Raw genomic sequence first — 14,276 nt, forward strand, 5'->3', positions numbered from 1 at the left:
GGGTGAATAAATCAGAATGTCTCGTAATGGGGGATTTTAACTTTCCAGATATTGACAAAAACTTGTGGGTTGGTCACTCGCACGCTAGCAAGACTTTTTTGGATTTATTGGAGGAGTATTTTTGACAGCAACATGCTCGAAGGGCTATCAGAGGGAGTAATAATCTTCATCTGATTATCAGCAGTGATTATTCATGCATTAAGAATTTGCGGATAAAGGAACCACTAGGTGACAGTGATCACAGTGTAGTATGTGGGATTTACTTAAAGATGTAACTACCATCAAGGGTAAAGGGAAAGGTTTTTGTTTTCGTATAGGTGACTATAGTGGTCTCAGACAGTTTTTAAATTCTCTACAGTGGGGGATCAACTGATGATGTTACCAATGGCGAATTCTAAATGGAAAGCCTTCGTGGGCTTAATCATCGAGGCTACAAGGCTTTTCATACCAACTAAGAAATACTGTTCAAGGTTCAGGCCTAAATGGATGTTGGATGAATTAATGAGGTTTGGGGAAGAAAAAGTAAAATGCATGGGATGCATATAAATTATCAGGTGAAACAGAAGCCTACAGCAGATATAAGCTAGTCTGTAATCAAGTTGCAAAGGAGGTTATGCAAGCAAAGGCAGATTATGAGAAATCTTTGGCAAAGGACGCAAAGAAAAATAGCAAAGAGTTCTTTACTGTATAAGATTATGGTGGACCTGCATTTAGAATATTGCATTCATGTCTGCAGGCACAACTGAAGAGAGGCAGGTCTTCTAGAGAGGACTGAAAGAAGATTTCCAAGGGATGCTAATCAATGTCCATAAATGGCTTAGAAGGTGGAAGACTAAGTTATATAAGGCCCTAAGCGGGAACATTTTTTACTTATTTATCTATTTATTGTATTAGGCAATCCCTGCCAATCTGTGGCAACCCCACCATGTACACACAAAATCTTTCAAATAAAACCCAGTTAAAGAGATAGTTTCTGGTTGGAAATGTATTACCCAGATCACACAGTCTAATAATGCCCAAGAACCTCCTCAAGCTGCTTCTTGGATATAGTCAGTAGTGAAATGAATGATAGAGAGATATATTTCACTGGTAGGAGAGACCAGAACAACAGAAGGGTGGATCTTGTGAAGCCTTTGGAAAGCGTACAGTAGATTATTGGAATATATTACTTGCCAAAGGCAAAAAGTTTGGTTAAATTCCAAGTGAAACTGGATAATCACTTATTTGCATTATTGATTTTAAGTTTTATTAGTGTATAAAAGTATGCTTGCTTCATTTAGCCAATGGAATATTAATACTAAAATCTGAGTGATCACCTAAGGCGATATTTATCCTGCATATAGAAATAAAAATTAATATGCACAATATTAACTTTTAAAAGTTAATATGCACAATATGCACAATAATCTAAAAGCCTTTGCACTGCATACAGGGCATCCGCTTGGATTGCTCTTATTAGGTGCCAGCTATGAAGCTGAGTTTTCTACTGGTGGGAATGATCTGACAGCATCTGTAAATTTTATTTTAGATGCAAAAGATAAAATGTCTCTGAGTGCAGATAGCACAGTCTGTTACTGTAATTTGAGCATTTGCTGGCAATGGCAGTTGCAGAACAGATGTGCAGAAATTTGCCTTTAGCCAGTGAGTGGTAGATTGTTGGAACAAACTTCCATCTGTCATTGTGGAAGTTAATAGCTTAAATAAATTCAAGGAAGAACTGGACAAACTTCTGGAACAAATAGATAGGTGAAAAGGGAAGTTTTTTTTTTTTTTTTTTTGCTAATGCAGTATAAGCTTGCTTTCTTGCATCATATGCCACTGCTAATGATAATGGCATTCATTATCAGAAAATTTTTAGTCTTCTGATTGAATTGATGTAGTGATCAATAAAATTAATGAGGAAGGTGACAATTGTCAGGTGATTCTAGGCCAATCAATGAACTGCTACAGCAATGTTCCTAAGGATTCATACAACCAGCAACAGCCTCATTCTAGAAAACAGAATCTCAGCAATCGGAAGCCACAATTGCTATCATAATAAAAAAAAATTCAATAATTACATATATATATATACAAGTTTATAAAATATTTCAATGAATAAATATAGTTAGATACTTAAATTATAATGTAGAAAGAAAATACTTACATGGTGGTGGTCTAGCAATTATTCCATCAGAAGCTGAACTCCATGGTCCCTGTCCAGCAGCATTTACTGCAGCAACTCGAAATTCGTATTCAGAATTCTCAATAAGTCCTGATACACGATAAGTAAGATCAGGGATAACTGCCATTGAAGCTTTTGACCACGAGTCTTCTCCAAACTTTCTTTTCTCTAAATGATATCCAATAACATAGCTTCCTCCATCATTGTGAGGTTTGGTCCATGATAAAGTTATCGAATCTTCTGAGGTTTCGATTGAATGAGGAATTCCAGGTGCAGAAGGAGGATCTAAGATTATATAAATTAAATTTTTTATTTAAATACTAAATTAAATATGAGTTATAATAAGAAACATAACTGCAAATTTAGTAAAGATGCAAGTAAATTACATACAATGTATGAAAGGATGACAATCACAACTGGATGAAGTTTTATAAGATAATGTTATTTATAATTGGATTGTTGACACTTCCATGGTTAGATGGCAATTTGAGCACTCTGTGCAGGGCCAGAGACCTCCTTTTATGAAGGATATAGATCTGCTGGAATGGGTGGAGAGAAGGGCAACAAGATTAGTGAAAGGAACAAAAGGGTCGTCTTACCAAGAAAGCCTTCAGTTCCACAAATTGCAGCATCTGGAAACTAGGTATCTGCAAGGTGATTTGATTAAGGTGTTTAAGGCTCTGAATGGACTGAGTAAGCTCAATGCTGATGTGATTCTTCCTCTTGCTCATAGTACACATGTGAGGGGGCATAAATTCAAACCGAGGAAGGATTCGCTGCAGGATAGATGAGCAAAAGTTTCCCTTCACCCAGTAGGCAATTGATTGTTGTGTGAAAGTGGAGGTGCGAATAAATTCAAAGAACTAAACAAATTATTGGAGGGGATGACATGGGATGTGCTTTTTTTTTTTTTTTCGGCTGATGCTTTATAAGCTTGCATTCTTACATTATTTGCCACTTCTAATACTAATAATGTATAAATTGAAAGACTATAGTTTTCTTAATTATTCAGATGAAGTTGAATTCTATGGTTATAAAACTATTTGAAATGTTTGCTTCCCTAACTAAATTAAAAAAAAAAAAAAGTTCGGTGATTGCTAACTTTTTGAGGGAAAAAAACAAACAAAGAAAAAAAAAAAAAAGTTAACACATTTTTCAATCTCTCAGCAAATTTTCCACTGTTTTAATCAAAGTTACTTCACAGTCAGTTCATACAATTCACTAATTATATTAAGAGGAGGAGACCGGCGGAATTACTTAACAAGTACAGGTCACTGTTGAAAAAGAGCCGTGAATTAGGGTTGAATTTGAAAGTGTCTGCAATTCTGCGCAGACACGATAGGAGGGAGTATATGATGAGAGCCCTGTCGATCAATTCGGCTCTGAAAAGATTGTGCAAGGCTCAAGGGGTAGAATTTTTTTCAGCCTAGTCTGTACTTGTTAGCAGGAGAGACTGCTTCTACAGGGATGGGATACACTTAAATAGAAAGGTTGCAAGAATGTTTGCTGATGCTATCGAGGCAATGTTAGGTGGGTCAGAAAACTGCTAGATTGGGGGGATACAAGGACTAATAGATTAACAGTAGTCACTGGCAGAGGTGAAAGTGATTCTTGCACTGCTTCTATTGGAATGAGCCGCAGCCTGGAAAATAAGATGCAGGATATTTCAGAGACTACTGGGAATCATTGGGGTACAAATAAACACATGGGTTGTGTTAGGGTAGCTAAGAAAAAGAACAGGTGCATGTATACTTGTGTGTACACCAATGCTAGGAGTTTAGTAAATAAATTTGATGAATTTGAGGTATTGCTCAAAACATCAAAGGCAGATATTGTGGGGATTTCAGAGACGTGGTGTCACACAGATATAAGGAATGTAGAACTGGAATTTGGGGAGTACAATGTCTACAGAAAGGATAGACAGAGTAGGGAGGGAGGAGGGGTTATGCTATTAGTTAAGAAATACATAAAATCCAAGGAAGTGAAGCCAGTCGACATTGCTGGACAGTGCAGTGTCGAGTCAGTTTGGTGTGACATAAGCATTGGGAGATCAAAATTGAGAGTAGGAGTGTGCTATAGGCCTAATGACTCTGATGAGTATAATAAGAAACTGTACAGGGAAATAGAGTGGGCCAGTAAATCAGAGAGTCTTATAATGGGGGATTTTAATTTCCCAGATACTGACTGGAATTTGTGGGTTGGTTACTCACACACTAGCAAGCTTTTGTGGATTTATTGGATGATTGTTTTCTACATCAGCATGTTTGGGAGGCAACTAGAGGGAGTAATACTCTTGATTTGATTATCAGTAGTGATTCTTCATGCATTAAGAATCTGCAGGTAAATGAACCACTAGGTGGCAGTGATCACAGTGTGCTGAAGTGGGATTTACTCAAAGAGGTAACTACCATTAGGGGTAAAGGGAAGGGTTATTGCTTTCGTAAAGGCGACTACGATGGACTGAGACAGTATTTAAATTCAGTCAATGATATATAGGAATTTTTCTAGCAGGGATAAGGAGGTGATTATTCCCTTGTATAAGGCAAGGGTCAGGCCACACCTAGAGTACTGTATACAGGTCTGGAGGCCTCATTTCAAGAAGGATGTAGAGCTGCTGGAACGAGTACAGAGAAGGGCAACAAGATTAGTGAATGGAACAAAGGGGTGCTCTTACGAAGAAAGTCTTAAGTTTTGCAAATTACAGTGTCTGGAGACTAGGCACCAGCGAGGTGATCTGATAGAGGTGTATAAAGCCTTGAATGGTTTGAGCATGCTCAAATGTGATGAGATTGTTCCTCTTGCTCAGAATAATCACCTGAGAGGGCATAAATTCAAATTGAGGAAAGACAGATGTAGGATAGACGTGAGGAAATTTTCCTTTAGCCAGCGGGTGGTTGTTTGGTGGAACAGACTTCCATCCCTTGTCATGGAAGTTGATAACCTAAATAAGTTTAAGACTCAGCTGGACAGGTATTTCGAACGAACAGAGGGGTGAAGTGGAAGTGGTTATTTTTTATTTATTTATTTTATTTTTTTTTTTTATTTATTTTTTTTTTTGGCTGATGCTGCATAAGCTTGCTTTCTTGCATCAAATGCCTCTACTAATGCTAATGCTAATGGTAATCTATAACTGGATTTAAATATAAAATTAACATTCTTCTAAATGAATAAACTCACAAACAAGACAAGTGATTTAGAAATCTGTGGTCTCTACTTAAATCTATTAATCAAAGCATATATACTGTGATAACATTTATATAAAAGACAAAAAAATCATGTTTACCAAATGGTAATTTTGCCAATATTGGCTCAGAAGTCATGGCCGGACTGCCTGTTCCATATTGATTCTCTGCCATAACTTGAAACTCATACCGTCTTCCTACAGTTAGGTTTCTAACTCTGCAGGCAGTGCCTGTTACAAAGCTGCTCACACGAGTCCAACTTGCTGCATCAACTTCTTTCCTTTCAACAACATAGTTTGTAATTTCAGCACCACCATCATCTTTAGGGGGCAACCAGCGGAGCGTAAGGGAATCTCCCTCAATATCTTCACCACAAACGTTTTCTGGTGCTGCTGGACGATCTAAATATAAAAAAAAATAAACTTTGTGTGATGTTTAAATTAAATTTATTAAAAATTTAAGTATTTAGTATTAAATATTAATATTGATTATTGTATTGCATTTAAATAGTAATATTAAATATTAATATTGAATACCAAATAATGATATTAAATAACTATATTAAATTTTTTTAATACTTGCAATACTGAAAAATACTATTATTAGCAGATGGGCTGGCTGATAAATCTCAGTAACATAAAAAGATGGAATTTCTCATTTAGAGAAAAAAAAAAAAAAAAAATTAAGAAATACTTTATCAACAAGAGTACGCCAAAGATTACTGCAAACAGAAATGAGTATTTTGCAAACAAAAAAATCTTGCAAATACACAATTAACAGAAAGGAAAAATCATCATCAGTGAGTTTTGTTAACTTTCTACATTAGTTTATCGTGTTATTTTCAAGGAAACATACAAGTTATATGCCTTTTGCCTAAAATGATTCAACAAAGCATATACACAGTAGTGTCGATAATCTGAACTAATTGGGACCAGGAATAGTTCGGACTTCCGATTTGTTTGGATTTTCGAACTTATCAAAAATACTGTTCTGAAGACTTAAAAAAAAGGTTTAGTAAGTTTAGAAATAAAAATGCTCTAAGTTTCATAGGTAACAAAACAAATGTAACTTTTAGCCACAATAATGCATATGCATAGGCCTTAACGAAAATAATTACTTCTTTTTTGCAGCACCATTTTCGAACTTCGTTTCTTTGTTGCCAGATCTCTCACTCTTTTCAGCAAAAGTAGCTGAGTTGGACAGCATTCAGTTTGTATGTCAATTTTCACATATCATTTAATTTTTTAATTGATAAGGTAATAAAAGTGTAAATTTGTGCTTTATACCTTTATTTTTATAGCCTGTGGATAATATTTCTCTGATTTTCACATATTAGAATTGCCGTTTAATAGAATAAAAATTCAATTCACAAATGTGATCAAAATAACCGACGCTTTATATGGTTAAGTGAGAGCTATAAAATAAAATCAAAATTCAATTCACAAACATGATCAGAATAACCAGAGCTTACCGTAATTATTTTATGGCACCAGCATAAAAAATAAATAAATGCTGGCTCGTTCAGATTATTGATGTTTCAAATTATTGATGTTCAGATTTTCAACACTCTACTGCAATATAAATAATAATTTGATAGGCAGAACAATTTTTAAATTTATATGGTTAAGTGAGAGCTATAAAATAGCTATGACAGAAAAATCCAGTTAAATTAGGCAAGTCATCTAAGTTCACTCTTTTGAGACTATTAATTGTATTACAGCATTTAACACATATGGTAAATATATTAGGAATAAAACCCACTTATTATTCATAACTGATGATGTATACTTATAACTCATAGCTTATTATTCATAAATTATTCATGCTGATTGTATTCATTGCAGAAACACTGCAGAATAACAGTTTCTGTACTCTTTACAGAAACTGTTATTCTGTTTGGCAATCCCATAATTGCTTAGAACACTATTTCAGAAAGAATTCCTCATTTTCATTAGTGTTATTGCTATGAGAGTTAAATGGTTTAGGGACTATAAAAGGCATATTGATCCCTGTTTATATACTACTGGAAGAAAGAGGTAAAAGGATTAAGCAAAGCACAACCAATGATGATCATATATAAGTGGAATAATTTGCGATAATTATGGATTTAATTCATGTTAGCAACGTTCCCCTAAAAGCTGCAGTCCTCCCAATTTGGTATTGCAGACTGTCTATGAAAATATCTTTTGGGGTTAATGAAGAGAGGTAGTGGTTTTAAGATACAAAAGATGCATTACATGGCTTTGGCCATTACAAGTTAGGGCAGAAACAAGTTCTTCTGGTGAAATTAGAAAAAAAAAAAAAACTTGCTGCTTCACCAATACAGTTTTAGATCCATCAAGTATATATCCGAGTACAATGAGGATTTGTTCATATGTGAGGCATGTGGAAATCTGTAGTATTCATAGTATTCAGATTTCCTATAGATTTTTCTCCATTAAATAAAAAAAATAAAAAAAAAACCCAAAACAATTTATCATATGATAAAAGATGCATTGCGCATGTAGGATCTGATTCCACAATTTTCTTGAGTGTGTTGTCAAGATGCACATTTTTATGTTGCATTAGTACTTGTAGCCCTATTCCAGTATGTTTACTTTCTTTAGGCTTACTGTCATAGAGAACTGTGGCTGTCTGAGCTGAGTTATGCAGTTCAGACAGCAACATCCATTTGTATTACTATGGTTCACTGCTGACCATAGCAATACATTAAAATCACAGGATGGATGACCATGGAGGTATTTGAGATGTTCAAGTGGTTGTGAGAAATTATTATTATTATTATTATTTTTTTTTTTGTGATATGATGTTTTATGCTTGACTTTGTAGTTTTGGATTTTCTATTCTCTTTTCCATTGTTCACATTCTTTGAAAAAAGAATGTGAATAATTAAGGTTATTATTATATTAAAATCACTCTTATACCATTTGAAATTAATACTATAGTTTATTAGGCTGTTCATCTACATTACTATAAATTAATAAGACGTTTCAGGTATCTTACCGATACCTATCATCAGACAAAGCTGTTGGGGGATCAGAAAAATAGACAGAGTTAAAAATTTGAATATTTTAGAATATTATAATTACCAATAATACAATTACAGTTACTAATTTATACAATATTACTATTAAAATTACCAATATTATAATTAAAATTTACAAATTATAAAGTATTAAATTTTAAGTTACCGTTACAATAGAAAACAGAAAATCTATGATGATTACAAAGAGATTAAATGCTTATCTGCTGACAGACTCCTCTTGTTGATGCTCCCAGAAACCAGGTGTGCATACAGCAGTGAAACCTAGATCCCATATAGTTAAGGAAGGATGCTATGTGGTTGTTTTCCATTAAGGTTATTATTAAATTAAAACCACTCTTATACCATGTGAAAATTAATACTATAGTTCATTAGGCTGTTTGCTTATATTACTATACATTAATATGACATTTCAGGTATCTTATCAATACCCATTGGTAATTTCCTGAACCAGCCTGCATACCAATCCTGATGTCAAGAGTTGGGAGCAAAGGTCACACCAGGCTTCTAAGAACCCTGGATCCAGGATAAAAACTTGGCACTATCTTATTAGCTAATGGAGTTAATCCCTCTCCTATAAATTAACTGCTGGCAGGCCTCTTGCCAGTATGCACACCTGGTTTCTGGGAGCATCTGCAAAATGATTCTGTCAGCAGGTAAGAATTTAATCTCTTTGTAATCATCTTAGATTTCCTGTTTTCTATTGCAACAGTAACTTAAAATTTAATACTTTATAATTTGTAAATTTTAACTGTAATAATATTGGTAATTGTAATTTGGTAACTGTAATAGTAATATTGTAATTGTAAATTGGTAACTGTTATAGTAATATTGTAATTGTAAATTGGTAACTGTAATTGTATTATTGGTAATTGTAATATTCTAAAATATTCAAATTCGCAACTCTTTCTATTTTTTCGTTCCCCCACCCAACAGTTTTGACTGATGATGGGTATCATTAAGATACCCGAAACGTCATATTAATGTATAGTAATGTAGGCGAACAGCTTAATAAACTATAGTATTAATTTTCATGTGGTATAAGAGTGGTTTTAATATAATAATAACCTTAATGGAAAACAACCACGTAGTGTCCTTCCCTAACTAAAATGTGAACAATGTTGTATGGATATGGTCTTTAGAGCCATAGGAGGTACAATTCCTCTGCAGACTGTCTGTCACTGTTCAAAATTTAAAAACATCTCCTTTCAGTTGTTGTTGTTATTAGCATTAGCATTACCATTAGTAGAGGCATTTGATGCAAGAAAGCAAGCTTATGCAGCATCAGCCAAAAAAAAAAAAAAAAAAAAAAAAAAAGTAACATAAATAAATAAAAATAACCACTTCCACTTCACCCCTCTGTTCGTTCGAAATACCTGTCCAGCTGAGCCTTAAACTTATTTAGGCTATCAACTTCCACGACAAGGGATGGAAGTCTGTTCCACCCACCAACCACCCGCTGGCTAAAGGCAAATTTCCGCACATCTATCCTACATCTGTCTTTCCTCAATTTGAATTTATGCCCTCTCAGGTGATTTTTCTGAGTTAGAGGAAGAATCCCATCAGCATTGAGCATGCTCAAACCATTCAAGGCTTTGTACACCTCTATCAGATCACCACGCTGGTGCCTAGTTTCCAGACACTGTAATTTGCAAAACTTAAGCCTTTCTTCGTAAGAGAACCCCTTTGTCCCATTCACCAATCTAGTTGCCCTTCTCTGTACTCGTTCCAGCAGCTCTACATCCTTCCTGAAATGAGGCCTCCAGGCCTGTATACAGTACTCTAGGTGTGGCCTGACCATTGCCTTATACAAGGGAATAATCACCTCCTTATCCCTGCTAGAAAAATTCCTATATATCATTGACAATACACCATGAGCTACTCTTGCAGCTCGTCTGCACTGCTCAGAGAACTTCATATCTGCCTGCACCACCACCCCCAGGTCCCTTTCATTCTCTACCACTGTCAGTGTAGTACCACAGAGTTGATACGTTGCTCTGGGGTTGCTGTTTCCCATATGTAGTACTTTACATTTGTCAATGTTAAACTTCATTTGCCACCTCGAAGCCCATCTGCTCAACCTTTCCAAATCCTGTTGCAGCAGCATAGTGTCAGTAGTGTCCTTGACAACCCTGCCAACCTTCGTATCGTCTGCAAACTTGGACATTAAGCCTGATATACCATCATCAATATCATTTATAAATACAGAAAACAATAAAGGCCCCAATACTGAACCCTGAGGGACTCCACTAATAACATTAGTCCACGATGAGCAGTGTCCATTGATTACCACTCTCTGTCTTCTCCCCCTCAACCACCCCTTTATCCATAGCAGCAACTTGCCTCCAATGCCACACTGCTCCAATTTGTGCAGCAGTCTTCCATGTGCAACAGTATCAAAAGCCTTTCTAAGATCCAAGTATATAATATCAAAGTTATTCCCTGCATCCAGTTCTTTTGTGACTGCATCATAGTATCCAATCAAATTGGTCAGGCAAGACTTCCCCTTAACAAAACCATGCTGTGTCCTAGCTATAACTGAAGTCTTGTCTAGATGATCCTGCAGTGCTTCTTTCACCAGTGCCTCCATTAATTTTCCGGGAACAGAAGTTAAACTCACAGGTCTATAATTACTTGTGTCAGCCTTTGATCCCCCTTTGTGAATTGGGGTCACATTTGCACATCTCCAGTCAATGGGTACCTCCCCTGAGTCCAAGGAAGCTCTCATAATTATGGCTAAGGGTTTGCTTACCTCCTTTGCTGCCTCCTTTAATATAACTGGATAGATCCCATCCACCCCAGGTGCCTTTCTTGTGTTTATCTTCAACAATTTCTGCTCCACTTTGCTCTCAGTTATTACAAGATTCTCTAGCTTACTGCTAGAGTTGAATACACCTCTGGCATTCCCCTCGCTGAATAACTCCTCATGTGTGAATGTCGATGCAAAATATTCATTTAGTTTGTTAGCTACCCGAGCAGGGTCATCAACAGTTGACCCATCGATCTCAAGTGGACCAATCTGATTCATCCCCTTCCTTCTAGAGTTTACATAAGTAAAGAACTCTTTGCTGTTTTTCTTTGCATCCCTTGCCAAGGATCTCTCGTAATCTGCCTTCGCCTGCCTAACCTCCTTTGTAACTTGGTTACAGATCAACTTGTATCTATCATAGGCGTCCGTGTCACGTGTTAATTTGTATGTATCCCATGCATTTTTCTTCTCTGCCATATGCCTCATTAGTTCATCTGACAACCATTTAGGCCTAAACCTTGAACAATATTTCTTAGTTGGGATGTAAAGCCTAGTAGCTTCCACGATAAGTTCTTTGAATGCTTCCCATTTTGAATTTGCTGTTGGCAGTATCATCAGTTGATCCCACTGTATAGAATTTAAATACTGTCTCAGTCCATTGTAGTCGCCTTTACGAAAGCAATACCCCTTCCCTTTACCCCTAATGGTAGTTACCTCTTTCAGTAACTCCCACTTCAGCACACTGTGATCACTGCCACCAAGTGGTTCATTTATCTGCAGATTCTTAATGCATGAAGAATCACTACTGATAATCAAATCAAGAGTATTACTCCCTCTAGTTGCCTCCCGAACATGCTGATGTAGAAAACAATCATCCAATAAATCCACAAAAGCCTTGCTACTGTGTGAGTGACCAGCCCCCAAATTCCAGTCAATATCTGGGAAATTAAAATCCCCCATTATAAGACTCTCTGATTTACTGGCCCACTCTATTTCTCCGAACAGTTTCTTATTATACTCATCAGAGTCATTAGGCCTATAGCACACTCCTACTCTCAATTTTGATCTCCCAATGCTTATGTCACACCAAACTGACTCGACACTGCACTGTCCAGCGATGTCGACTGGATTCACTTCCTTGGATTTTATGTGTTTTTTAACTAATAGCATAACCCCTCCTCCCTTCCTATCCTGTCTATCCTTTCTGTAGACATTGTACTCCCCAAATTCCAGTTCTGCATTTCTTATATCTGTGTGACACCACGTCTCTGAAATCCCCACAATATCTGCCTTTGATGTTTTGAGCAATACCTCAAATTCATCAAATTTATTTACTAAACTCCTAGCATTGGTGTACACACAAGTATACATGCACCTGTTCTTTTTCTTAGCTACCCTAACACAACCCATGTGTTTACTTGTACCCCAATGATTCCCAGCAGTCTCTGAAATATCCTGCATCTTATTTTCCAGGCTGCGGCTCATTCCAATAGAAGCAGTGCAAGAATCACTTTCACCTCTGCCAGTGGCTACTGTTAATCTATTAGTCCTTGTATCCCCCCAATCTAGCAGTTTTCCGACCCACCTAACATTGCCTCGATAGCATCAGCAAACATTCTTGCACCCTTTCTATTTAAGTGTATCCCATCCCTGTAGAAGCAGTCTCTCCTGTTAACAAGTACAGACCAGGCTGAAAAAAATTCTACCCCTTGAGCCCTGCACAATCTTTCCAGGGCCGAATTGATTGACAGGGCTCTCATCATATACTCCCTCCTATCGTGTCTGGGCAGAATTGCAGACACTTTCAATTTCAACCCTAATTCACGGCTTTTTTTCATCAGTGACCTGTACTTGTCAAGTAATTCCGCCGGTCTCCTACTCTTAATGTCATTAGTGCCAACGTGTACAACTATATCACCTTTTGTGCCCTTAAAAGATGATATCCGCTCTACAACGTCATCAACTTTTGCCCCTGGCAGACATACCCTGGTCCTATTCCACCTATCCTTTTTACAAAGCATGTTTCCCGTTTCCCTGACAATAGAGTCACCAACAACTACTAGTTCCTTTGGGACCAGCGCATTCTGCCTTGGGGGTTGCCGCTGTGTTCCGCGATGACCAAGTGCAAGCTCTGGCATTGGTGTGGGCAGCTGAGAGCTTGATGGGCCCCTCACTTGTAATCCTTCGAGGGCATCCACCCTATCCTTCAAGCTCTCATATAAGCCCATAACAACGCTGAGTTGTCGCCTTATCTCCTTACACTCCTTGCATCGCACACACACAAAGACATCCCCCATGGCAGTATCATGTCCCATACTTGACTGCTCCGCAAACATCAAGCAAATAGTGCATCTCACAAGGCTGTGATTCAGAGGACAACTGCCCCCCTCAGTTCTCCCCTGGGTCACAGCATTCCCATTAGCTTGAGCCCTTTGCTTTGCTGCTCTGGTTTGAGTCATGATTTAGATTTACTTTCAATAAAATTTCAATTTCTGTACAAAATTAAATCCTAAACTTGTATCCAAACACAGTTATAACGCTATATTTATTTTTCAGTAACGAGTGTTATCTACGGAATATTTACGTTTCAGTAACGAGTGTTATCTACGAAATATTTACGTTTCAGTAACGAGTGTTATCTGCGAAATCCCTTTATATAACTTTCGTATCAAGTTATGTATTAATTATTTGTTTTTACTAATTATTTATGTTACGTAACCTAAGTGGTTATATGTATAATTAATTATGTTAAATAAAATTAATTATATTACGTTTGTAATCTAAGTCGTTATATGTATTTATTTAAACGTACAATTTAACTGCTAACGAAGTTCAACTAACGCTATCTAGTACGGTATATCGTATCACAAAGGCGGGAAAATTACGAACGGTTAGCGGAGTTGAAACACGTGGAAACCTTTACCGATACTTTTATGCAATTACAAGGCCGAGTAAAGAATAAATACACCAAATTAATCAGAAAATCACAAAATAATGTTATACTACTAAATTTAAATCAAAAGTTTTAGAAAAACAATAATTTCAAATCAATAAATAAGAAAAATCCACTTAGCGGCTTTGAAAACGACCGTCTCTAGTAGCCTCGTCAGCAGACTCGATTATTTGGTTTTTAGGAGC

General features: G+C 36.5%; 1 protein-coding gene across 1 annotated transcript in view; it reads right to left on the reverse strand.

Moving 5' to 3' along the window:
• LOC150087120 (twitchin-like) overlaps nt 1–14,276 on the reverse strand; it is a 3,511,780-nt gene that overhangs the window by 1,030,623 nt on the left and 2,466,881 nt on the right. Inside the window, 2 exon segments of the mRNA XM_090372971.1 lie at nt 2,147–2,449; nt 5,448–5,747. Of these exon segments, the coding sequence (XP_090229097.1) occupies nt 2,147–2,449; nt 5,448–5,747 (603 nt within the window).

Source organism: Mastigoproctus giganteus, chromosome 4, assembly GCF_048544385.1.
Source record: "Mastigoproctus giganteus isolate SK-2022 chromosome 4, ASM4854438v1, whole genome shotgun sequence".
Lineage (NCBI taxonomy): Eukaryota > Metazoa > Arthropoda > Arachnida > Uropygi > Thelyphonidae > Mastigoproctus > Mastigoproctus giganteus.